Raw genomic sequence first — 24,959 nt, 5'->3', positions numbered from 1 at the left:
AACTACCCACCACAGGTTTAAAGGCTTTGTTAACATTTGAATGTGGTTTTTGTTATTTTACCAGTCTGTTTGGTGCTACTTTGTAAATACTTTTTATTACAAATTATTTTTACTTTATGAGATACAGCTTCTTTGTATCCTGTATACAAAGCAGCTGTATCATGCACTGAAACTTTTATCTGTCAGGTCAGCGGGACTGACGAGTTCAGTGTCAGCGGGTCTTGCGTGTACCTGTTCATAATTTAGATTTGATCCACTGCATTCAAACCTCCCGTTGCCTTCATGACGTCTCCCTCCTCGTCTCCTTCACACATGCTGTCACCCCGCTGTGGAGGAGGAGGGACGGGCACTATGTGAACAGCAGGCCCTCATGATTTTACTTTGATGCAGAGAACGGGCCCAGGCTCCATGATGAGACCTGTTCCTTTCACCAAAGTGAAATCATAAGGGCCCGTGAGCAAATTAATTCCAGCAGTGGAGCACGGGCCCCCCTGTTTTTTCAAATTTATGACCGGGCCCCTGACGGCAGTACCGCTAGTACTGCCCTGATGGCGGCGATGGTTGTAGGAGTTCCTCAGGAAGGGGAATGTTTCTAGAGGGTTCCCCCGATATTCAAAATTATGGTAGTTACTTGTTTAAGGACTAGTAAAACGTTGCTGAAAATACATGTTTCTCTACAGTGGTGGTGAAAATCTTCTTGGTCATGTTTGGGTTAAGGAAGTGTTAACTGCTTGTTTCAGAGTTTTTCTTTTCTTAAGGGGAACCTATCAGCAGTTTTGACTCCATTACATTAAAAGGATGGGGAGATCATTTTAAGGATACCTAGGGTGATGATCATGCAGATTGCATAACCAATAAATCCAGATTTGAATGTCCCTGGATCCACGATTGCAAGTGCTATGGGGTGACCCACTATGTGCAGTGCTCCGGGATCTCTTCCCTAAACGCTCCCCAGCCCCTCCCCTCTGCTCTGAGTGACAGCTCTAGCGTCTAATCAGGAGATCACTGGAGCTGTCACTCTGAGCAGATGGAGAGTGCCTGGGGAGCATTGAGTGCAGAGAGCCCAGAGCACAAAGGGGCTGCCACCGATGTCTGTGGTGTGGTTTTGTCTTATTATACCCTAAACCTTCGTGATGACAAATTATACCTTTTAAAAGCGACTGTGGTTGTGAGCATGAAAGTTATAAGTCAGTACCTATGGCTAATACTTATTTTCCTCAGTGCTTGCTACCTTGCTGCTTTTAGCTCCGCTCCATTGTGACAGAGCTGTGATCTAGATTACTAATAACCAGTAAAAAGTAAATATTTTATATATATATATATATATATATATATATATTTATTTATTTCCTGATTATCCTAAGGCAGCACACTTAAGGGTTACGATACTTCATCTGGCCGGATAGAAGAGACATATTACTCAGCAGTAATCAATTATACAATTAGGAGGTCCCAGGTAACCTTAAATAGAGCCCAAAGCCCTCCAGAAAGCGTATTTTTTTCTCTTTTATGAACATGGATAGTTGAAGACAGAAGACACCTATACCAAAATGCTTAAACAGAGGGGGTTCCTCTGTTCCTAAGCTGCGACCCATGAGGACATGGGGGCTGTATACTGGGGGTTTCCTCGGTCCCTCGGCCTGGCTTCTAAAAATCTTACCTGGAGGTAATGAGAAGCCACGCTTCCAGTCTGGAACGGCATACAGGTCTTACCTGTCCCTCGGCTCCTAGACGTGGATCCCATACACCTCCGGACAGATGTCCCAAGATGCCCGCCGCCGAGGCAAGGTGTACGCTGGATTCCGGTGCAAGCGCGATTCACTCTCCCGAACTTCGGTGCAGACTGAGCATGAGCAAGAACGTAAGTCTCGCAAGATCCCGGCGGTTCAATAAAGGACCGCGAGTCCGGGGCTACGGCGCTGGTGCAGCTGCTCGACCTCGGGAGATTAAGGTACCCAAAACTTTCATTGTGTTAATGTGAGAAGAGTTTGTTTGTTTCCTTAAGGCCTCTTAGAGATAAGAGTGTAATTGCATGCCTTTTTTTCCAGAAGGCAAGTCGTGTATCTCAAGGGAAACGTAAACGGAAGTCCAAGCACAATATGTGTAAAGGTTGTCAGCAATCGTTGCCAGGGGATTGGGACCAGAGTTTCTGCTCATCTTGCAGACCTCCTTCCATACTGAAGCCGTGGGATTTCTGTCCTGGTTTAAAGATCAGCTTGCAGATACCTTTCAGGAGATTAAGTCAGCTGCTATGATGAAAAAATCTATATGTAAAAAGCGGTCGCCCTCTCCGCATTCCCCTTCCGAATATGATCTATCGGAGGAGGATCTGGATACAGAGGACTCTGATGGGGAACCTTCCGATAATATTTATCTGTTAGATAAAGACAAGGTCCCGCACTTGCTGAAAGCAGTCAAACTGACCGTGGAGACTGATAAAGACGTGTCTCATAAACCTAAAATGGAACAACTTTATTATTTTCCATCAATAAGGACAGAGTCCTCCCCTCCCATCCTGTTATTACAGACTGGGTCCAGAAAGATTGGGATAAGCCGGAGAGGCGCATCGATCAAGGGGCGAGGTTTAAACACACCTACAAAACAGATCCCAAATTCAGTTCTAACTGGGATGTTCCGCCCAAAGTTGATCTTGCTGTCGCCAGATTGTCAAAGAAATCTGTGTTTCCTTCAGAGGAGTCTTCGCTCTTAAAGATCCAATGGATCGCAGAGCTTATTCCATATAATATAAAGCCTACTCATCGTCGGCTGCGGCGTGCAAAGAGGCATCAGCTTCCATTCCGGTTGCCAGAGCCCTTCGTACATGGCTGAGTCAGCTCTCTCAGGATCTAGAGGAAGGCGTATCGAGGGAGAAGATCTTGCAAAATATCCCTCTCATGAAGACAGCTGCAGAATTTTTGTGTAATGAGCAGCTGGATGCCTTGAAGTTTTCTTCTAGATCCCTGGCTTTGTCTAATATGGCGCGTAGAACCCTCTGGATCAAGCAATGGTCAGTGGACGTGCCATCCAAAAATAATTTCTGCTCCCTCTCATTCCATCCCTCCTCTCTCTTTGGCCCTCAGCTGGAAGACATCCTAAAATTAATTAATGATAAGAAAGGGGTTTCTTTCCCACATCCTCCAATGAGGCCACCATTTAAAACCTTTCAAAACCGTTCCAAAAGGTCCCCTAAGAGTCAAAAATATTTTCGCGAGTGGGTGGACAGCGGAGATTCAAACGCAAGCAAGAGGGTAACCCCTCCGTGAGAAAGAGATCACCCTTTCGGAAAAATTCTAACTTATGATGCCAAGAGAGAGGAGTGTCCAGTAGGTGGAAGACTGGGAAAGTTTGTTCACCTATGGCTAAAAACATCCACAGACGCCTGGGTCAGATCCACCATACAAAATGGTTACTCACTGGAACTAAACACCGTTCCAAAAAACAGATTCTGTATAAACAGAGGAAGAAATGCTATTGTTCTCAGCCTTATTCAGGACTTCATAAGGAAGGGAGCATTGGAGGAAGTCCCATATTATCAGCAAGGTCGGGGAGTGTACTCCCCTTTCTTTGCCGTTCCAAAAAAAGGAGACAAGTGGCGATTAGTGATAGATTTAACATATCTGAACAAGTTCTTTGAAAAGAAAAAGTTAAAAATGGAATCTATACAATCAGTCATAAATATCGTCCAAGAAGGAGATTTTCTAGCCACTATCGATCTGCAAGATGCATACCTTCATATCCCGGTATTGAAGAAAAACAGGAAATTTCTTCGGATAGCAGTTCTTGTTCAACATCAAGTCCTACATCTTCAGTTCACCTGCCTACCCTTTGGGATAACATCAGCACCCTGAGTGTTTGCGAAGGTAGCGGTTGTACTATCTGCAGTACTACACATGAAAGGAATCTTCGTATGTCCGTACTTGGACGATTAGACTGGTGAGAGCTCCGTCAGAAGACATGCTCATAAAACACTTGAACGTCACTCTAGACATTATCAGATCGCACGGTTTCATCATAAACCTCCAGAAGTCTCATCTAACACCATGCCCCAAGTTAAAGTACTTAGGCTTCATGATCGACACAGAAAATGTCACTGACTCTGTCCAGCGACCGGATATGTTCTATCCATCAGGGTGTTCAGCGACTAACTTCGTTCAGTCACTGCTCCATCCGTCAGGCCATGAAGGTGTTAGGCCTTCTAACATTGGCTATCGAGGCGGTACTCTGGGCAAGGGCACACATCCGAATGTTGCAATCCAACATACTGAAAGGCTGGGACAAGAGATTAGTGTCACTCGACACCCTAATATCAGTGCCTCCGGATATGAAACGGGACCTCCAGTGGTGGCGGGTACCCTACTATCTCGATCAAGGTCTGGCGTCTCCCCCATGCGGTGATATGAATTTGGGTACGTACCATCATTCATGTTATTTGACTCTCTTGGCTGGTTTTTTCATTGTATTTAGGCTATATCTTGTGCATATGAGCCCCTTGCATTTTTCGCTACGTAACTTATATTCACTTGCTACACCTTGAGACAAATTCATGGTGTCTTTTCTACAGGAAGCACACTGCCTTTGCACACTAGCACTTTATATACATATCGTTTTTTACAAGTCATGTGTATTTAGCCTACTAATATCAACATCAGCATCCATTAAATTGGGTCTTTCTATATATGTTCATGCCCCATTACTATCTCATATATCCTGCATGGGCTGACGCCTTTTTACATTGTATGACTCATTTTTCATTTGTTCTTGTTTCTGTCCATTAATAAAGATGTTTTTTCTATTACATACTATGTCTGAGTTGTACTTGACCATTTCCTCTATAGGTTGTTTTATCTCGATCAAGACAGATCTCTGAGACCAGTTCATCGGATACTACTCACTACTGATGCCTCATGCTCAGGCAGGGGTGCACATGTGGGAACATTATGGGTGCATAAGAAATGGTCCAAATGCGACAGCTGCCTTTCAACCAACATGAAGGAGCTCACAGCGATCAAACTAGCCCTATTACACTTTCAGGCTGTACTCCATCATCATGACGATATACAAATTCGGTCGGACAACCTCCCCGCAGTGTTTTATGTAAACAAGCAGGGGGGCACCAGAAGCTATTCCCTCAGCAGGGAATACAGTCAGATTACGCGGTGGGTAGAACGCAATCTGAGATCAGTCTCCACAATCCACATTTGGGGGATATTGAATCTGAAAGCGGATTGGCTGAGCAGGAAACAGATTCACCCAGGAGAATGGAGCTTGAATCCAGAAGTCTTCCTCCAAATCACCAGCAGGATAGGCAAACCATCTATAGACGTCATGGCGATCGCAAAGAATGCCAAGTTAAGGAAGTTTTGCTCCCCCAACAGGTCGGATCACCCATATGCCATAGACAGTCTATCGTTGAGTTGGGAGAAGACCTTCATATATGTCTTTCCTCCCATCCCTATAATTCCTCGGGTATTGAGGAAAATAAGGGACAAGAAAGTGAAGGCCATAGCGATCATTCCTCATTGGCCCAGAAGGGCATGGTTTCCGCTCGTGTTAAAACTCTCGAACGGCAACTTCTGGAAACTCACATTATGTCCAGATCTCCTGCTACAGGAGGATTGGTTTCATCCCATGTTAGACAGGTTACAGTTGACGGCATGGAAACTGAACGACAGTCTCTAAAAAATAAGGGCTTCTTTGATGAAGTAGTTAATACTCTATTAGCCTCCAGGAAACCCAGTACGACAAAAATATATTCTCGGATATGGCTTATATTTTCAAAATGGTGTCAGGATAATGACAGGTCATTACATACAGTGTCCACAGTATTGCAGTTTCTGCAAGAGGGATACCAGAAAGGCCTCAAGCCCAATACATTAAAAGTGCATTTAATGGCCATTAATGCAAATTCAGAGGGGAGGTTCTCCAACCATCCTCTGATAACCAGATTCCTGAAAGCAGTTCAAAAATTAAGGCCATACTACTACAATCCTCTGCCCTCTTGGGAGTTACCCATTGTTTTGAAGCACGTCAGCCGTGCCCCATTTGAGCCGCTTCATAGTATTCTTGATAGCTATTACCTCCGCAAGGCGGGTTGGCGAGTTGCAAGCTCTGTCCTGTAAAGAGCTTTATCTTAAGATTTTGCCCGAGTGCGTTATCCTCAGAACAATGCCAGGGTTCTTACCAAAACTACCGTCTAGCTGCAACTTAAATCAAAAGATAGTTTTGCCGGTCCTATCAGTAGACTCAGCCTCTGATACCCTATTGATTCTCAATGCTTAGACGTAAAGAGGTCCCTACTTGCTTATCTAGAAATAACGGCCCCCTTTAGACAATCCGGAGGGCTGTTTCTACAATTTCAGGGGCCAAATAAGGGGAAAAAAAGCCAGCAAAGTCTCACTAGCTAGATGGCTCAAAGAAATCATCAGGGACTGATACTCCCTGGAATGCCTAAAATCCCCTTTAGATGTTCAGGCCCACTCAACCAGGTCCACATCCACATCATGGGCAGAAAGATGCCATGTCCCCTTAGACCAGGTCTGCAAAGCAGCCGCTTGATCTTCTTCTTCGACCTTCATTAAACACTATAGGCTCGACTTGTTTTCTTCTGAAGGTTCTGCCTTTGGCAGGAAAATACTAGTGGGAGCATCCAAAGCCTAAAACCCCCCATATTCTCATTGCTTGTTAAGTAAGCCCCTTAAGTGTGCTGCCTTAGGACGATCAGGAAGTGGAAAATTTAGCTGAAATTTTAATTTCCTGGAGTCCGTAAGAAGCACAAGTATCCCACCCTATATATATATATATATATATACTGCTGCATACGTTACGCTTTCTGAAGGGCTTTGGGCTCTATTTAAGGTTACTGGGGACCTCCTAATTGTTTAATTGATTACTGCTGAGTAATATGTCTCTTCTATCAGTTCAGATGAAGTATCTTAACCCTTAAGTATGCTGCCAACAGACTCCAGGAAATGAAAATTTCTGGTACATTTTCCACATATATATATATATACTGATGTAAATGACCCCTAGTAAAGGGGGAGCCTGGACGATTGCTTTAATTTAATCACATTTTATTTCCATGAATTTTTCTTTCTAAAACTGGCACATTGTATGCCAACTTTAAGGGTACCCTCACAGGTGCAGACTGTCATATGTGTCTGTTTATTTAAAAATAATATGGACATGTTTGATAGTAGTAGAAACACCAAAAAAAGCTCAAAAACAGAGGACCTGTGATTTCTCTTTAAAGATGTGTGCAATTTGGTTTTGTCTTATTAGACCCTAATTCTTCGGGACAAACTATACCTTTTAAGGGTAGGAACACACACAACGTATTCAGTGCGGATTTTCCACAACAAATTCATTGCGGAAAATACACAGCGTTTTACAGTACAAGCAGTGAGGGTGAGATTCCAACAAATCTCGTCTCCACACTGCGGTAAATATCCGCCGAAAACACCGCACTTAAATTGACCTGTGGTGCGGTTACTTAAACTGCAGCATGTCAATCAATTCTGCGGATACGAAACTCTTCTGTTGCAAGTTTACCCATTGTATTCAATGGGGTGCTTAAACCCGCAACACAGTGCGTGTTGCAATATTTGCAGCGGAATCACCGCAATGCGCCACAAAAATCGCAAGTTAAAAAAAAATAATACTAACGTTATACTTACCGAGAGCTCCCTGCTTCTTCTCCAGTCCGGCCTCCCTGGATGACGTTGCAGCCCATGTGACTGGTGCAGCCAATCACAGGCTGCAGAATCGCATGACATGCAACGTCATCCCAGGAGGCCGGACTACACGCCGAGAAGTGGGAGGGGGTAAATATAAACAAGGTTTTTGTTTTTTTTCTGGCACTGCTTCGCAGTGGAGATTCCGCCAGAAGAACGCATCACAATGTGGTGCTATTTTCCAGACGGCATTCCCTGCGGTGTTCAGGGCGGATACGCTGTGCAGTCTAACGCAGTGTATCCACAATGAATACATTGTGTGTGTTCCTACCCTAAAAGTGACCATGAAAGTTATATGTAAGTCAGTACCTATGTGTAATACTTATTTTCCTCAGTGCTGGCTACCTTGCTGTTTTTTAGCTCCGCTCCATTATGACAGAGCTGTGATCTGTGACTACAGTTTATCTACAGTGCCTACATGGAGTCTGAGGTGGTCCTAAACACACCTTCTGTCTCAGCATTGGATGAGGCTGCTGTTCCCTCCCCACTGTAGCTCTCCCTCTTCAGATTGGCTGCTGTGTAGTAAAGTCTGTCATAGACTCACCGGGACGTCAATGTATAGAACAGATTTCCATTACACCAAGGGCAGAGTAATATAAAATATAGATTACTAATAACCAGAGGGAAAAATGTTAACTTTAGGTAATTACCATATATATACTGAGATAAATTAGCCCTAGTAAGGGGGAACCTGGAGGATCGCTTTAATTTGATCACACTGCACTTAGGTATTAGAAATGATACACAAAAGCAAGGCTGTATTCACACATTGTAGTAGCGGCATGGCACGGCATGCAACCGTTTATCATTATTGGCATCAGCATTTTGCTGTAAAAGAAGTTGTTCTAGGAACATTGCTTCTAAGGAAAGTGCCTCAAAGTTGTCATGGTTAGAGATTTTTCCCATGAAAGTCAATGGGAGAAAACCAGATTATAACTAAAAAGCGCCCAATAGGTCATGCTTAGTTGTCTGAATTGGATTTAGAAAAATTACATTAACTATATTCAATAAATAACATTTTTCTAAGGAAAAAATGCAAAAGAAAAAAGATATGAAATGATTGTAGCGTGCAAATATATTTTTTTAGTCAGTTCACAATACCAATCAAAGTCTCTTACCGTGTACAACTGTTTCAAAATGTTGCCCCATTCGCGTAAGGTAGTTGTAACTTCACGAACCAATGGAATTTCAGCAGGAACTATGTTTTCTATATTTCTTAAAGACAAGTACATAAAATAAATATAAACAATGCACGTTTTATGCTAAGGCAGCAACATCTAAACATTAAATAAAAAATAAATTAAAAAATGAGACAAAAGCAACTACTCTCTAAATATCCTACTTTAGTTCTATCCTATCTCAAGTAAAAAAAAAATATAAAGAATTCTACTATATGTTCCTTAGTAGATCATCCATTTTTCTCCTCACATATGTTTGCTGCAATAGTTCTACAAAACTGTTGTAGAAGCTGAAGAAAGTTCTGCAGACTGACAAACACTGTTTGCTATCATTTTGTAAAGGCGTTATACCATAAATCATTTTCATACCAAAAGTCCTGAAATGCTGTTAATAGCTGTTTTAAAGTAATTTGAAGTGTTTCTAGCAAGAAATAAAAATAGCATATATTTTCTATCATTTTTGCTTCCATGTGTCCCCCTTGATGCTACTGCTGCTAATCTGTACTGCTGGATGCTAGGCTCTGAGCTGAATCAGTCTTCTTCCCTCTTTGGAAGTTCAGAATATATTCCCTTCTTACTTTCCCTGCAGAAGGAATCGTCTCAGCTATACTGTCATGCTACTGCCGAGGCTCTGCTCCTTCCCTGACAAGCAGGGTATAGAGTTATTTGTATTGGCTGCTCTGCAGTAAACAGAAGATCACTATGCAGAGACCTGACTGTGGGGAAAGTGACTGAACATGCGTGTTCTTCAACCTTCAGCTCATTAGGTAAACATGCACAATGCTATACACTTTGAACACCAATTAAATTTCATAAATCTTCACTTGATCATTTTTTTTTTAACAGCATTTAAATGGCAAACATTGTTAATTTTTTAAGATGTATACAATGAATATGATATTTATTTTTTGGACAACCCCTTTAATTCCAAGGTTTAGTATTCCTTTAAGAGATCTGAAAGCAACAAAAGACACATATCTGAAATAAAAAAACAAAACAAAAAACAACAATGCCAATAATGCTACACTGTGACATTACTGGAAGCTGTTTCTCCTTATTTCCATGATAGTAATCTAGATTGTCTACTACATGTCTGTTGGATTTCGATGTACATTGCTGCATCTATAACTGAAAATCACGCTTCCAAGAGAAACAAAATGGAGTGAATAAATTATGATCTGTCACTCAAATCTGACTTTCTACATTCTCTATGAAAATAATCCTTCTCATACCCTTTATGTAACAAAAGACTAAAGACAAAAGTAAAAGAAGCAACCATACCTCTTCTTTTGAATCGTAACCTCCTTGATATGGATGAAGGATTTAGGGAATACTCCCTGTAGGAAATAAGAGCAGCATTAAATAATGTAATCTGGAGGTGTATTACATCGAAACATTTTCAGCAGTAGACCCTGAAATTTCACATTTAAGAAAATGTATAAGGCAAGATACATGGAGTCATTGTGATCATGCCTATTAAACGGTTAAATATAAGCTTACTATTGCAGGACAATTAATTCTGCAAGGAAACCGTATCCTGATGCCCCAAAGTTTACGAAGACAAACTCTAAAATTAGCCCATGAGGGACATCAAGGCATTGTGCGTACCAAACAACGGGTATGTGAGAAAGTTTGGTGGCCAGGAATTGATAAGGATGTGGAACGTATGGTCTCCTCCTCATGTCACACATACAGTTTTACCTAACGGCCCATGGGAAGAGCTGGCTATTGATCTATGTTATATCCCATCTGGACACCACCTTTTAGTAGTTGTGGATTATTATTCACGTTGGCAAGAGGTAATAATTCTCACTAAAGCAACTTTGTCAACTGTAATTGATGGGTTGGAACATATCTTTGCTTCTCATGGTTTGCCTAAGCTGATTGCAAGTGATAATAGCTCACATTTTACTTCCGAAGAATTTCAGGATTATCTAAATTTAAATGCCATTGTACATCGTCGTAAAACCCCATATTGGCCACAAGCTAATGGAGAAGTGGAACGCCAGAACCGGACCCTGTTAAAAACTTTACGAATTGCTCATTTGGAGGGCAGAGACTGGAAAAAAGAACTGTGGCGTTTTCGTTTGGCTTATCGTACAACTCCACATACTACTACAGGGGTCAGTCCTGCTGACCTTCTTTGTGGATGCAAATTCAGGACAAAATTACCAGATATTTTGGTTCCAGCTCCCACTGGTCTTGGGAGTTTTAGGGAGGTTGATGAGGAAAGAAAGATCCGTGGTCAACAGTATGTGATCCACCGATGCCATTGTCAAACTAGTGACCTCAAACAAGGAGATAAAGTATTGCTTCAAACAAACCGGTTTAACAAACGGTCTCCATCTTTTGAGCCTGAGCCTTACATTTAAAGCAAAAAAGAGGTACTCAGGTGGATCTGGAGGATTCGGATGGCAGCACAATAGTTCGGAATTCATCTTTTGTTAAGAAATTTGTTGAGCCAGAAAGCCAAGTGATGGGTGATTGTGAACCAGCCAAAAGTAGCAGTGGTACTCCTGATACCTCTGACACCACTCCACAAACATCCACATCAGAACCACCAAGAGTCAAGCGAGCAACAAAGCCACCTGCATACCTTAAGGACTATGTGTATGGACAAGAGTTTCAAATCTAACATGTTGTTTGTTTCATTGTACAATTTATTTCACATGTACAACCTGTTATTGCTATTGAGAAATTGTTCATGTTAATTATACTTTTCTTCAAGGAAAGGAGGAGTTGTAGTATATCTGGGACATTAATGTATTAAATTGCTGGCTGCATATTGTTGCAATGTTATGTGACTTGACCCAGAGTGCTGGATGTGGTCAGTCAGTGTATTGCCTAGCTGGAGAGTAAAGCAGCATCCTGAAGTATGGGCCTGATAACCTGTGTCATACACTACAGTAGGTAAACATTACAACCCATCTTATAAAGCAGAAGGTGATCACATTTTCTGAAGCCTGTGTATCAAGGTACATATGTGTTTGTCATAATTAGGGAGGAGTGAATCGATTCTTCATGAATTGAATTTGGTCTGAATTTACCAAAAGATTTGGATTTGGCAGATTCCAAAACTTTTGGGGTTGGCGGTGCGTGAATAACTGCAAAATGGTGTTCGCCCGCCATTTTACAGATTAGAAAAGGATCACTTGACCTAGGGTAGGGTTTCCTGAAATGCAATGCAGTTATCCCTCTCTCTACCCATACATGTTGCTGCCACCATGACATTACATAGCTTTACTAGCATGTACAATAAAGGGTTAGACTAAGATACTACTTGTAATTGAGTAATAAACGATAAAAAAGGAAAATCACTGCTAAGAAAACAGCTTATTATTGTAGAAAAAATACAGATGTATTCAAGTTTATTTTGACTCTGATAACTTGCTGCACATTAAAAGCCATTGAAAAGTCAATAAAAAAGCAAGTTAAAGTTTCTTGATAACCCCTTCCCGACATTTGCCATATGAATACATCATGGAAAGCTAGAGCTTCCCGCATTTTGCCGTATACATATGCCAAATGCATAGCACCGGCTCAGAAACTGAGCAAGTGCCATCATCGCCGCATGTCAGCGGGAACTTATAGCTGACATTTGGCTGTAATGGCGGCGACTGAAATTAGCTCCGATCCACGCAATTAACCCCTTAAATGCAACGCTCATACGTGATCGCTGCATTTAAGGTGCTTGCAGCTCATCGGAACCCCGGAAATGAAATTGCCTGGGTTCCGGTGGCTGCAATGGCAACCGGAGGCCTAGTACTGGCCTCTCGGTCTGCCTAGCACGGAAGCTGTTCAGGACCCGCCCGGCGGGTATGTTACAGCTGACATCCAGCTGTAATGGCAGGAACTGGAGCTAGCTCTGATCCCTGGGGTTAACCCCTTAGATGCAGCGATCGAAAGCGATTGCTGCATCTTAGCGGTTGCTAGCAGATCGCCAGCCCTGACATGCCATCAGGGCTGTCGACTGCTGTTATGGCAAAAGGAGACACAATGGCCTCCTGCTCTGCCATTACGGAAGCTGCTAATCGGCTTGCTGTCAGTGAATAACTGACAGATCTAATACATTGCACTACGTAGGTAGTGCAATGTATCAGAAAAAAAATCAGACAGTTGGACCTTCAAGTCCCCTAGTTGGACTTGAAAAAAGTGTAAAAAAGTGTAAAAAAAAAATAAGAGTTTGAAAACATAATAAAAGTTTCAAGTAATAAAATAAAACACAATCGCCCTGTTCCCTTATCAAATCCTTTATTATTGAAGAAAATAATAAACCAGTATTTGTTATCGCCACGACCGTAACGGCCTGAGCTATAAAAATATTTTAAAAAAATCTGTAAAAAACGAAACCAGAATTTCTGTTTTTTGGTCACTTTGCACTACAAATATTGGAATAAAAAGTGATAAAAAAGTCTAACGTATCCAAAAATGGTACATATAAAAACTTGGTTTCACAAAAAACAAGCCCTCATACAGCTCCGTCGAAAAAAAGTTTAAAAGTTATGGTTCTCACAACTTGGTGGCAGAAAAAATACATTCTTTTTACAAAATATATTTTCTTGTGCAAAACGGTGTAAAACAAAAAAAATTTATATAAATTAGGTATCGCCGGAATCGGACTGACCCACAGAATAAAGTTAATATGTAATTTATAACGCATGATGAACGCTGTATAAAAAAAAATAGAAAAATGATGCCAGAATTGCGGTTTTTTGGTTACCTGGCCTCCCAAAAAATAGGATAAAAAGTGATCAAAAAGTCGCATGTATCCCAAAATGGTACAAATAATAACTACAGCTCGTCCCGCAAAAAAACAGGAAGGGTAGGGCCCAAACATATCCACTGGAAGCGACAGTGCCCGTATTATATGAGGACAACACTTTCCTAGCAAAATTCCTCAAACTGCAAAGGTGCGGAGTGTGGACCAAAAGGGGCATAAGAAAGGACATAATTTATCAGTGCGACACTGGCGTGTGCAGAAAGGCTTGCTCCACAGCGTAACACACATCTATGGATTATTTTATTGTTTTTATACCCCATTATTATACCACCTGACTATGCCCCTGATATACTCTGCCAAGCTTACATATGCCACCACATTATAAACGGAAACACCAGCAATATTCAAACTAAACTACTACCAAGCAAAATCCGCCCTCCCAAAGTCAAATGGCGCTCCCTCCACTCTGAACCCCACAGCGTGCCCAAACAGCAGTTTACTTTCACATATATGGCATCGCCATACCCAGGAGAACCATTTCACAATTTTTGGGATGCATGTCTCCAGTGGCACAAGGTGGGCACGACATATTTGCCACTGAAATGGCATATCTAGGGAAAAATAGAAATGTTTAATTTGCACCATCCGCAGCGCATTCATTTGTGGAAAAGACCTGTGGGGTGAAAATGCTCACTACACCCCTTAATAAATGCCTTGCGGGGTGTTGTTTCCAAAATGGGGCCATTTTCTTTTTATTATTTCACATCTGAGCCCTGCAATTGTAAACAAATACTTTGTAAATTGCCAAATTAGACCTAAATTTTACATGGTTCTCTCTCACTCCTGAGCCCTGTCAAATGTCCAGACAAAAGATTAGGGGCACATGTAGGGTGTTTCTAAAATTAGAGAGCTGTCTTGTTATGGAGGCACAAGCTGAGCACCACATATTGGCATATCTATGGAAAAAAAATCCCATTTTCACTCTGCAACATCGAGTGCAAATTTCTACAAAACACTTGCGGGGTTAACATGCTCACTACACCCAAAGGTGAATGCATTGAGGGGTGTAGTTTCCAAAATGTGGTCACTTCTGGGGGGTTTCCACTGTTTTGTTCCCACAGGTGCCCAGAAACCAATCCAGCAAAATCTGCACTCCAAAAGCAAATGCCGCTCCTTCCCTTCTGAGCCCTGCCGTGTGCCCATACAGCAGTTTATGAGCACATATGGGATATTGCCGCACTCTGGAGAAATTGCTTTACAAATGTTGTGTTCTTTTTTCCCTTTATTTGTTGAGAAAATGAAAAATGTTGAGCTAAAGCTACGTCTTATTGAAGAAAAAGGATTGTTTTTATTTTCACTGCCCAATTCTAATAAATTCTATGAAACAACTGTGGGGTCAAAATGCTCACTACACCCCTAGATGAATTCCTCAAGGGGTGTAGTTTCCTAAATGGACTCACTTTTTGGGTGTTTTCATTGTTTTGTCCCCTCAGGTGATTTGCAAATGTGATATGGCCTCCGCAAACCATTCCTGCTAAATGTGATCTCCAAAAGCCAAAATGCGCTCTTTACCTTCTAAGCCCTGCCGTGTTTCCAAACAGCCATTTATGACCACATGTGGGGTATTGTTTTACTCGGGAGAAATTGCTTTACAAATTTTGCAGTGCTTTTTCTCCTTCAGTCCTTGTGGAAATGAGAAAAAATTTGCTAAACCTACATTTTCTATGAGAAAATGTTGATTTTCATTTTCAGGGCCTACTTCCAATAATTTCTGCAAAAAACCTGTGGGGTCAAAACGCTCACTATACCCCTAGAAAATTTCCTCTATGGGTGTAGTTTCCAAAATGGGGTCACTTGTGGGGAGTTTCCACTGTTTTGTCCCCCCAGGAGCTTTGTAAATGTGACATGGCCTCCGCAAACCATTCCTGCTAAATTTGGACTCTTTCCCTTCTAAGCCCTGCTGTGTGTCCAAACAGCAATTTATCACCACATATAGGATATTGTTTTACTCTGGAGAAATTTCTTTAGAAATTTTGCGGTGCTTTTTCTCCTTTAGTATTTGAGGAAATTAGAAAAATTAGCTAAACCTACATTTTCTTTGAAAAAATGTAGATTGTCATTTTCACGGCCTAATTCCAATAATCTCTGCAAAAAACATGTGCGGTCAAAATGCTCACTATACCCCTAGATAATTTCCTTGAGGTGTGTAGTTTCCCAAATGGGGTCACTTTTTGGGGATTTCCACTGTTTTGGCCCCTCAAGAGCCCTTCAATCCTGACATGGGGCCTAAAATATATTCTAATAAAAATAAAGCCCCAAATATATAACTGCCTGTTTAACAAGCAGATACATTTAAATTGAGAAAAATGCTAATTTTTGCAATTTTTCACTACATTTGTGTTTTTCACAATTAAATACTGAACGTATCGAGCAAAGTAACATAAAGTCCAATGTGTCACGAGAAAACAATCTCAGAATCGCTTGGATAGGTAAAAGCATTCTGAAGTTATTACCACATAAAGTGAAACATGTCAAATTTTAAAAATGAGGCTCTGTCAGAAAGTGGCCAAAGCGGGAAGGAGTTAAGAGTCAAGATAAAGATGGCGACATCTGTATATGTTTTTACTTTTTCTCTTATGTTGACAACAGCAGTAAAAGCATATAATGGTTCTGCAAGTGAGGAGTGCCAACTCTTTGTTACTTTTCTATACAGGAAGAGATAGAATGCTAATGGTGTATTAGCAATACAGTCCCTGATCTGACTTGTTGGAGAACTGACTGTTTAAAAAATATCCCTTGAAGTTAAAAAATGAAAAATGTATAACGTTGTTTGGCGCATGACTGTGATAAGGAAAGGAGGTATCTGTCAGTGACCCAGTTGCAAGTGGTGACGCAGAGGAGCAGAGCAGGCCAAGAATGTGCCAGCGAATCCGGAGAAGTTATCAACTAACACAAATGTGCTGTATGTTACACTTTTCTTCAACACCTTCCCAATTGCCCACTGTCTTTTGAAGGCAGACGGTGCAGGACCCCTCCATTTTGGGTTGCTGTTGAAAAAGCATTTAAGCGCTCCTGTAAGCGCTCATTCTCTAAGCAGGAGCTGTTACTAACAGCTCCTGAACATAGAGGAGCCTTCTGAGTACAGCTGGGATTGGAAAAAATTCTGAACCCAGCTGTTTAACCCCTTGATCGCAACGGTCTGTGACTGCAGCATGATCAAAGGGGACTTTGAACACATCACTGGGAACCCGGTGAGACGAACAGAGACTGGGGAAACCCTCTGCAGTCAGCCCTCGGGTCCTAGAAAGTACTGCAGGGATGTCTGCTCAGTAAGCCTGCTGATAGGGCACACCATGTGATGGCCCAACAGCAGCCTGTGTCATAGTGACATAGTATAATGTATTAGCATCCAGGAGTGTGCTAATACATTATAAGTAAAAAATAAAATTATAAAAAAGTTATCTCTTCATGGGACTAAAAAAATGGAACAAAAAAATAAAAAAGGTAAAAAAATAAGTCATTATTTTGCATAAAATATCATACGTTATACAAAAACAAAAAACCTCCACATATTAGATATCTACATGACCGTAATAACCCAAAGAATTAATTTAACAGGTTATTTAGCGTGAAACATGAACAAGATAAAAAATAAACAAGAAAAATGCAGAAAATCACTTTTTTTTATATTCACATCACAAAAATAAATTATGTAACTTACACAGTACATATTTTCTTTCCCTAAACCATGCAAAACTTAAAATAAAATTTCTCCTGCATAAAAAAAGGCCTCATATAGCCACGTCAATGGAAAAAATAAAAAAGTTATGGCTGCTGAAAGACAGAGATGCAAAAACGAAAAAATTTAGCTGGTCATTAAAGCGACCGTCTGTTCTCAGGACAAAATCATAAATGTAATGTGGTATATGGAGTAATATTACCTGGTGCCCTACAGTTGTGCTCCTCTGTCGTGGATCTCTGTGCGGTCTCAAAATAGCCACAGAACTTCTCAGACTGAATCTAACACACTCCCTCTGTTCATGAGAACAGCTCTGGATTACGTTAGCAGCTCTGGTCAATCCAAGAACAGTGGGAGTCAGTGGCGGATCCCCAAAGCTCCATTATGGGTGGCTGCCCGGGGCACGAGGCTCCCAGGGGGGCTATGGCCACGCAAAGACTATGTCTCAGTTTTGTCACATTTTTGCAGTGAACCACGGAAAAAAATGCAACAAAACTGAAGGCCCTGTACAATTGACATTGCTGGCAAAAGGCAAAAGAACCGTTGGTTCCCTTCCCCTCCTGTTTGGCTCTATCTACAAGGTGGTGTATGTGGCACTATCTACAAGAGGCTGTGTGGCACTATCTACAGGGGGCTGTGTGACGCTATCTATAGGGGGATGTGTGGCACTATTTACAGGGGGCTATTTGGCACTATCTCCACAGGGGCTGTGTGTGATGCTATCTACAGAGGGGTGTGTGGGGCACTATCTACAGGGAGCTGTGTGGCGCTATCTACAGGGGGTCTGTGTGGCACTATCTAAAGGGGGGCTGTGTGGCACTTCTATAGCTGTGTGTGATACTATCTACAGGGGTGTGTGTTTGGCACTTTCTACAGTGAGGGGTGTGAGTTGCTATCTACAGGGGGAGTGTGTGTGATACTATCTAGAGGGCCTGTGTGTGGTGCTATCTGTGGGGGGATGTATTACACTATCTACAGTGGTGTGTGTGGTGCTATCGATGGGAGGATGTGGCACTATCTATAGGGGTGTGTGTGATGCTATATACAGAGGCTGTGTGTGGTGCTATCTGCAGGGGCTGTGTGTAGCGCTATCTACAGGGGGCACTGTATATGTGGTGCTTTACTTGACAGTGTTTGAGAAATTATATTCAGGGGCACAGTGTATGGTGCTATTATATTAAGGGGCACAGTGTGTGGCACCATTAGAATTATATCTGCGTTTATAGGTGTGGAAGGTTGAAAAAGTGAGGAGCCAAAGACATCTGAGTGGCAAATTCTGCAGAAATGGGTCATGGCCGGGAGAAGTCGTCATGAGGATGGAGAAGAGAAGAGGGAAAAAAACTACTAGAATCTGAGAAGTCACCTGTGAGTCACTCAATTTATAGAGAGTCTATTACCTCTCCTGACTTGTTTATTATAGGAAATTCTTGTATTTCTCCAAAAGTCTTTGTGCAGTCCAGTGCTGATAGACAAATGGGTGTTACCATTCCCCTTGTCAGGAGGATGTGTCTCTGCACAGTGTGATAATGTTAGCGATGGTTGAAAACTTGTCAGTTTGTAGCTACACAGCCCTTTGACAAGGGGAATCGTAACATCCATTTGTTAATGCTTGCACAAAAAGGTAGTGTTAGCAATCGTTATGGCGCGGCAGGTCGGTGGTGGAGAATGGGGACCCAACTTTGTGTAACAGCCCACGGCCTGTGGTCTACTTAATGGAAGTGTCTCAGACTCGTAGTCTAAGAAGCAGTGAAGCCATTTTGAAACAGCACAAAAGAGACCCTAAAGCAGTGGATCCACAGCATAGGGGGGCGACTGGAGGTCACCAGGTAATATTACTCCGTATACACCATTACATTTAAAATGTTGTCCCAGATCGGAGGGTTGCTATAAGGTGTTTTCAGGCCTGGTCATTAAGGGGTTCTCGTGATATTTCCTAATGTAGTGGATAACATCTTGCGTGGAATCGATCTTGAACAACGATTTATGTAAGGATGTTAACCATTTGGCCAGTTCTGCCTCATTATTAAATTGTGAGATTTATTTTATCTTAGGTGCTCATGAGATAATCTTTAACCCATTAAGGATGCGGTATAGTTTGAACTTAAAAGGGCTATTTCACTAAAAATATTTTATTAGTAAGAGAACATGTGAATTTAAAGGGGTTCTAGAGATTTATGGCATATCCTGTGAATATGCCATAAATGTCCTTTTAAATATATTTGCAATATAAATGCATTAAAAAAAAAATAGTTTGTGGAGATAACTTACTTTGGCGTCAGTGGCAGCGACCCCTAATTTTTCTAACGCTTCCTGAATTTCCCTGCTCTGCATTAGTGATGAGCACAAGTGATGTGGCGAATTGAAGAAACCTATGTGTGCCCTCCTCTGCTAGTTGTAACGCCAGCGGCCAATGATGCTGGCATTTCTCTAGCTCTGGCGGCCGCGGACATCGGTCCGTTTGTGCTCGCCGCTGTCTCCCCCTCCCTTCTCAGGGACGCCGGCACTTTCTGCTCCCTGCCTCCTCCCCTGCTCTGTACCCCTAAGGTGCTCACGCATGCTCTTGCTGTGTCTTACGTGACCAGCACGCGCACCGGTAAAAGTGTCCCCAGCCTATACCTATACACCCCGGGCTTTATAAGTGAGCCTGCCGTCTGCCCCAGTGCCTGAGCAATGTTGGACAAACCTCGTGAAATCCTGTGAAGGTTCCCGTATCCTGTTTCCCATAGCCTGTGTCCGTTAACAGTAATCCGTAATCAGCTGGTGTCCAGTAATCTGGTTCCTGCCTGTGTCCAATAATCCGATACCTACCTGCATCCAGTAATCAAGTTCCTGCCTCTATCCATTAATCCTGTTCCTGCCTGTACCGAGTAATACGGTTTCTGCCTGTGTCCAATAATCCGGTACCTGCCTGTATCCAGTAATCGGGTGTCTGCCTGTATCCAGTAATCCGATTCCTGCCTGTATCCAGTAATCCGGTACCTGCCTCTGGTACCTGCCTTTATCCAGAAATCTTGTTTCTGTATTCAGTAGAAGAAAGAGGTTCTTGCCTGTATACAGTATTCCTGCACCAACTCTTGTCCAGTAATCCGGCACCAGCCTGTATCCAGTATTTCAGCTACCTGTTGCCTGCCCATATCCTGCTACGAGCTACCTGCCTGTGGTTTGTTATCTGTTGCCAGCTGCTACTCTCATCTGTGGAGTAGTCCAGAGGGTCACAACCAACTGGATGTTACAGTTTGCTCAGGCCATGGACCCTGCTGGAAAATCCAAGACTGCTGTTCGAGTCATGCAAGTCATGTCACTTCCACCCTGCTATGATAGAGATCTCAAAGCCTGTCGAGGCTTCCTCAACCAGTGCAAGATCCACTTCAAATTGCTTGCACCATTTGTTCTCTTCTGACAAAACTAAAATTGCGTTCATCGTCTCCCTATTGTCTGGTAAGGATTTGGCATGGGCGAATCCCCTCTAGGAACATGAGGGTCCGCAGTCTACTAATTTGGTTTCAACTGTGTTTTTATTGGAGATTTTTTCCAAAGTTTATATCGAACTATAAAACAGAAGGTCAGGTTGTATTAATCGTACAAAGAAAAACAGAGAAAAAAAAACACGAATCATACAATCAGATTGTACCAATTGTACAAAAGTACACAAGTATATAGATGCGTAACAAATGGTAAGGAATCAAGTCCCAACTGGGAGACTGAACTAGACAAGACAAAGACAAGGGGTAAGAACAGTAGGAGGAGAAGGAAGGTTATAAGTTATGCTCAGGGCAGAACTCTATAGGCGACTGGTGAAAGAGCTATCCAGATGACATGGAAATCCAATATATATCCCATGGGTCCCAAATAAATTTGAATCGGTCTAAAGAATTGGTCAGCGAAGCAGTCATAAATTACATAGTGCGGATTTCTCTAATTCTAGTCAGCAAGTCAGTGTTAGTAGGAGGTGTGATTTGCTTCCACTTCCACGCAATCAGGGTCTTAGCTGCCATCAGACAGTTCTGAAATAGGCGAGCCAGGTGTTTCCCTATTAACCGAGGAGGGACATTTAGCAAATAGTGTAGGGGATCCAGGGGAATATCTTGTTGCACCACTGCATCTGCCAGACCTTTAACTTCTAACCAGAACGGTGTCACAAGGGGACACTCCAAAAAATATGAAACAGGTTACCCACCTGACTCTGACATCGCCAACACACCGAGGGCATGTTCGGGTTGAAGCTATGTAGAACGGCAGGGGTGTGTTACCAAAACATAAGAATTTTATACTGATTTTCTTTATATGTCGTGCAAATGGAAGTTTTGCCTTCGACCAAATTATCTGCCACAGTGTAAGAGGAATAGATCTGCATAATATTGTTTCCCACTTAGTCATGTATTTATGTATGGGTGGATTGGGGTTATCTGGAGAGAGCAGCATGGCATAAATTGCGGATATAAGACCCTTAGTTGTGGTGATGTGGAACATAATTTTTCAAAGTTGGTAGACATTGTGACCCGGACAGATCCAAAAGTATGTTGCATGTAGTATCTAATTTGTTGTTAGTGGAAAAAAGCAGAGGAGGGGATATTATGGTGTTGTTGGAAGTAAGAAAATGGGTGTAGATCTAGTGTGAGGGGGTTAACCATAACGGCCAGGTGGAAAATATCAGCCCCAGTCCAAGGGCGGACCATCTGTGAAGAGGTTCCCCCTGGAATAGAGGGAGTGTGCAACATGGACAAACCGAAGCCAAATGGAAGCGTTTCTTGCACACCTCACATACTTCTCTCTGAAATCGCATGGGGACCAGCAGGGTAGATGTGGGCTAAACTATGGGGTCACTTCACAGCATAGAGTTGGGATAAATCGGAGCCATCCACAGTTTCTCAATTTCAGTCCACTTATTGTACGCTCTAAGAGATACCCAGGATGGGACGTGACGGAGCTGAACCGCCCAGTAGTACTTTTCAATGTCAGGAATAGATAGACCTCCAGTAGACTTACTAGATAGCAGAACATATTTAGGGATTCTGTGTCTACCGGAGTGCCATACGAATCTGAGGATGGAAGATTGCATGGCCTTCAATTCCCCCATGGGTACTGCCACTAGTAGCGTCTCAAAAAAGCATAGCATTTTAAGAAGCAGGGTCATTTTGAACCTTCATATCGCTTCTCACATACAGACATACACCACCACCTTTCCTATTTGCCCTGTCTTTCCGAAACAGTGTAAAACCCTGTAGATTTACAGCCCAATCATGTGAAGAGTCCAGCCATGTCTCAGCAACACCAACTATATCTATATCTTCTTCCAGTATCAAGGCCTCCAGCTCCCCCATTTTGCTTGCTAGACTTCTGGCATTTGTGAACATACACTTTAACTTGCCTTTAAATGTTTCACTTTCAGTATCAGAAATGTGATTATTTGACATTTGGGCCTTTTTATTTTCACTGCTGTTTTGTAACGAAAGGATCTCCTTATCTTGTTGCCTAGTCCTCTCCCCACCGTCTGTTTCTCCCCCCACCAATATAGTCTGACCCCTCTCTAACCTAACTACCCCTTTATTTTCTACATTGGCCTCCCTCCTCAGCCCTAGTTTAAACACTCCTCCACCCCAGCTAGAATTCTCTCCCCCAGCACAGCGGACCCCCTTCCATTTAGGTGCAAAACATCTGCAGAATACAGTTTGTACCCCAATGAAAAGTCAGCCCAGTGCTCTAGGAACCCAAAGCATTCTCCTCTACACCAAGACTTAAGCCAGGCATTTAACTCCCTGAGCTCCCGTTGTCTTTCCTGTGATGCGCATGGCACAGGCAGTATTCCTGAGAATACAACCTTGGAGGTCCTTCCCTTCAGCTTGTAGCCTAGTTCTTTAAAATTATTCTTAAGGCTCCTCCACCTACCATTTATTCTGTCGTTGGTACCGACATGGACCACAACAGCTGGATCATCACCAGCCCCTCCCAGCAATTTGTCCACCCGTTTCACCACATGCCGAACCCTGGCACCAGGGAGACAGCAAACCATTCGTTACACTGGTGAAGGTGACGCAGGATTTAAGACACTTTAGAAAGGGCGCTATAACTGACACTAATGTAAATTATCAAGGCAAATTAACATAATTTATATAACAAATATACATAATTTCACATGTACTTTCAGTTTAAAGCTACACAGTTTGGGAACTTACAGTTTAACCGGTTCCCGACTGCCAGCTATGTATATACGTCGGGCGGTCGGGGTCCTTAAAACCTGCGCCACAGTGTATTTATCGCACAGGTTTTAGCTGACTGCCCGAGCGATCAGGCAGCTGAATGTCGGGTCCGTGAGGAGAATATAGAAGCAGCTTTCGCTGCTTCTATCTTCTCTGATCTCTTCCAAACAGCGTTCAATGATCGCTGTGTATGTGAATAGAGGCTCTAGTGGTCCGGGTGATCATGTGACTGGTCACATGATCGCCGCATGCCGTAAGTGAAAGGTTGCTGCTGGGTCTTATTAGAACCAGCACAGCCCTATTAGTGACAATAGTGGCTATAAGATGGCTGATTTCCCCTGATAAAAAAATAAATCTGCATTGTCTTAGAAAAAAACATCACAAAAATCACGTCGCTAGCCCAACAAATAAAAAAGTTATAGCCGTTTAAGTAACGCGTGATAAAAATAGCTAAAAATGTCTGGTCCTGAAAGCTCAAAATAGCCTGGTCCTGAACCGGTTAAACGTTGCAGCGCGATGGTAGCACTGTAAGGAGTCCGGCGTATTCATGAGCTGCTGCTGACCCTACCGCTGATTGTCAGTTTTCACCCTATGCACAGTAACAAACACATTAACATAAAAAGACCGGGTATTTAACAACGCACTATCCATGTGCAATTGTATGAACCTGTTGATGGGACCTGTCTGGTCCTGAAAAGCGTAGTACTGCATTACAATAAATTCTACCAAATAAAAAAGACATCTGTTTGAATACCTACCTGCCGTGACCAGAACGCGGCACAGTTTTTCTGCCTTCTCTTGAATGACTTGTTTCCCCGGGAATAAAGGATCCTATCCACCTGAGGGACTGCAGTGGGTGGCAGCCGACATCAAGACAAATCTTCCGACTCACAGATGCCAAGCAGTAGCGATGTGCCTATACTCGCCGAAACCTTACTAGGTGAGGCTAACTAGTCAATGACATTTTACGACTAAAGTGTTTTACAAAACAATATTAACTTAGAGGAGCTCCACTTTCTCTTCTCTATCCCTCTTCTCTAGAGGGAGGGATAACCGCATGGCATTTTGGGAACTGCAAGGCACTATAGTGAAGCCCTCCAGAGGTCATATGATCCTTTTTTTTATCTGTAAAATTACGGTCGGTGCTCACGGCCGGCCCACCATTTTATCATGATTTGTGCACTATGAACCCCAAAAGTTTTGCAATTCGCCAAATCCCAATCTTTTGGAAAATTAGGACCAGATTTTATTTGAGCAGAATCGATTCGCTCATCCCTAATTATTAGGGATGAGAATTAGGTCTTAGGCACTTGACTGTATTTAGGATCTGTCCCATAAGGACCCCAAATATGATGATAATATATATTCATATCGCCGAATATAAATATGGGCAGT

The 24,959-nt window shown here is 42.4% G+C and overlaps 1 protein-coding gene across 1 annotated transcript in view; it reads right to left on the bottom strand.

Annotated features, from left to right (window-relative positions):
* Positions 1-24,959, bottom strand: part of DOCK2 (dedicator of cytokinesis 2) — a 963,684-nt gene that overhangs the window by 883,815 nt on the left and 54,910 nt on the right. Inside the window, exons 4-5 of the mRNA XM_075859372.1 lie at positions 10,190-10,245; positions 8,849-8,945 (exon numbers count right to left, since the gene is read on the bottom strand). Coding sequence (XP_075715487.1) covers positions 8,849-8,945; positions 10,190-10,245 — 153 coding nt within the window. The remainder of the gene's footprint in view (positions 1-8,848; positions 8,946-10,189; positions 10,246-24,959) is intronic.

This window comes from Rhinoderma darwinii, chromosome 3, assembly GCF_050947455.1.
Source record: "Rhinoderma darwinii isolate aRhiDar2 chromosome 3, aRhiDar2.hap1, whole genome shotgun sequence".
Lineage (NCBI taxonomy): Eukaryota > Metazoa > Chordata > Amphibia > Anura > Rhinodermatidae > Rhinoderma > Rhinoderma darwinii.
This window is presented reverse-complemented; position numbering and strand designations above follow the sequence as displayed.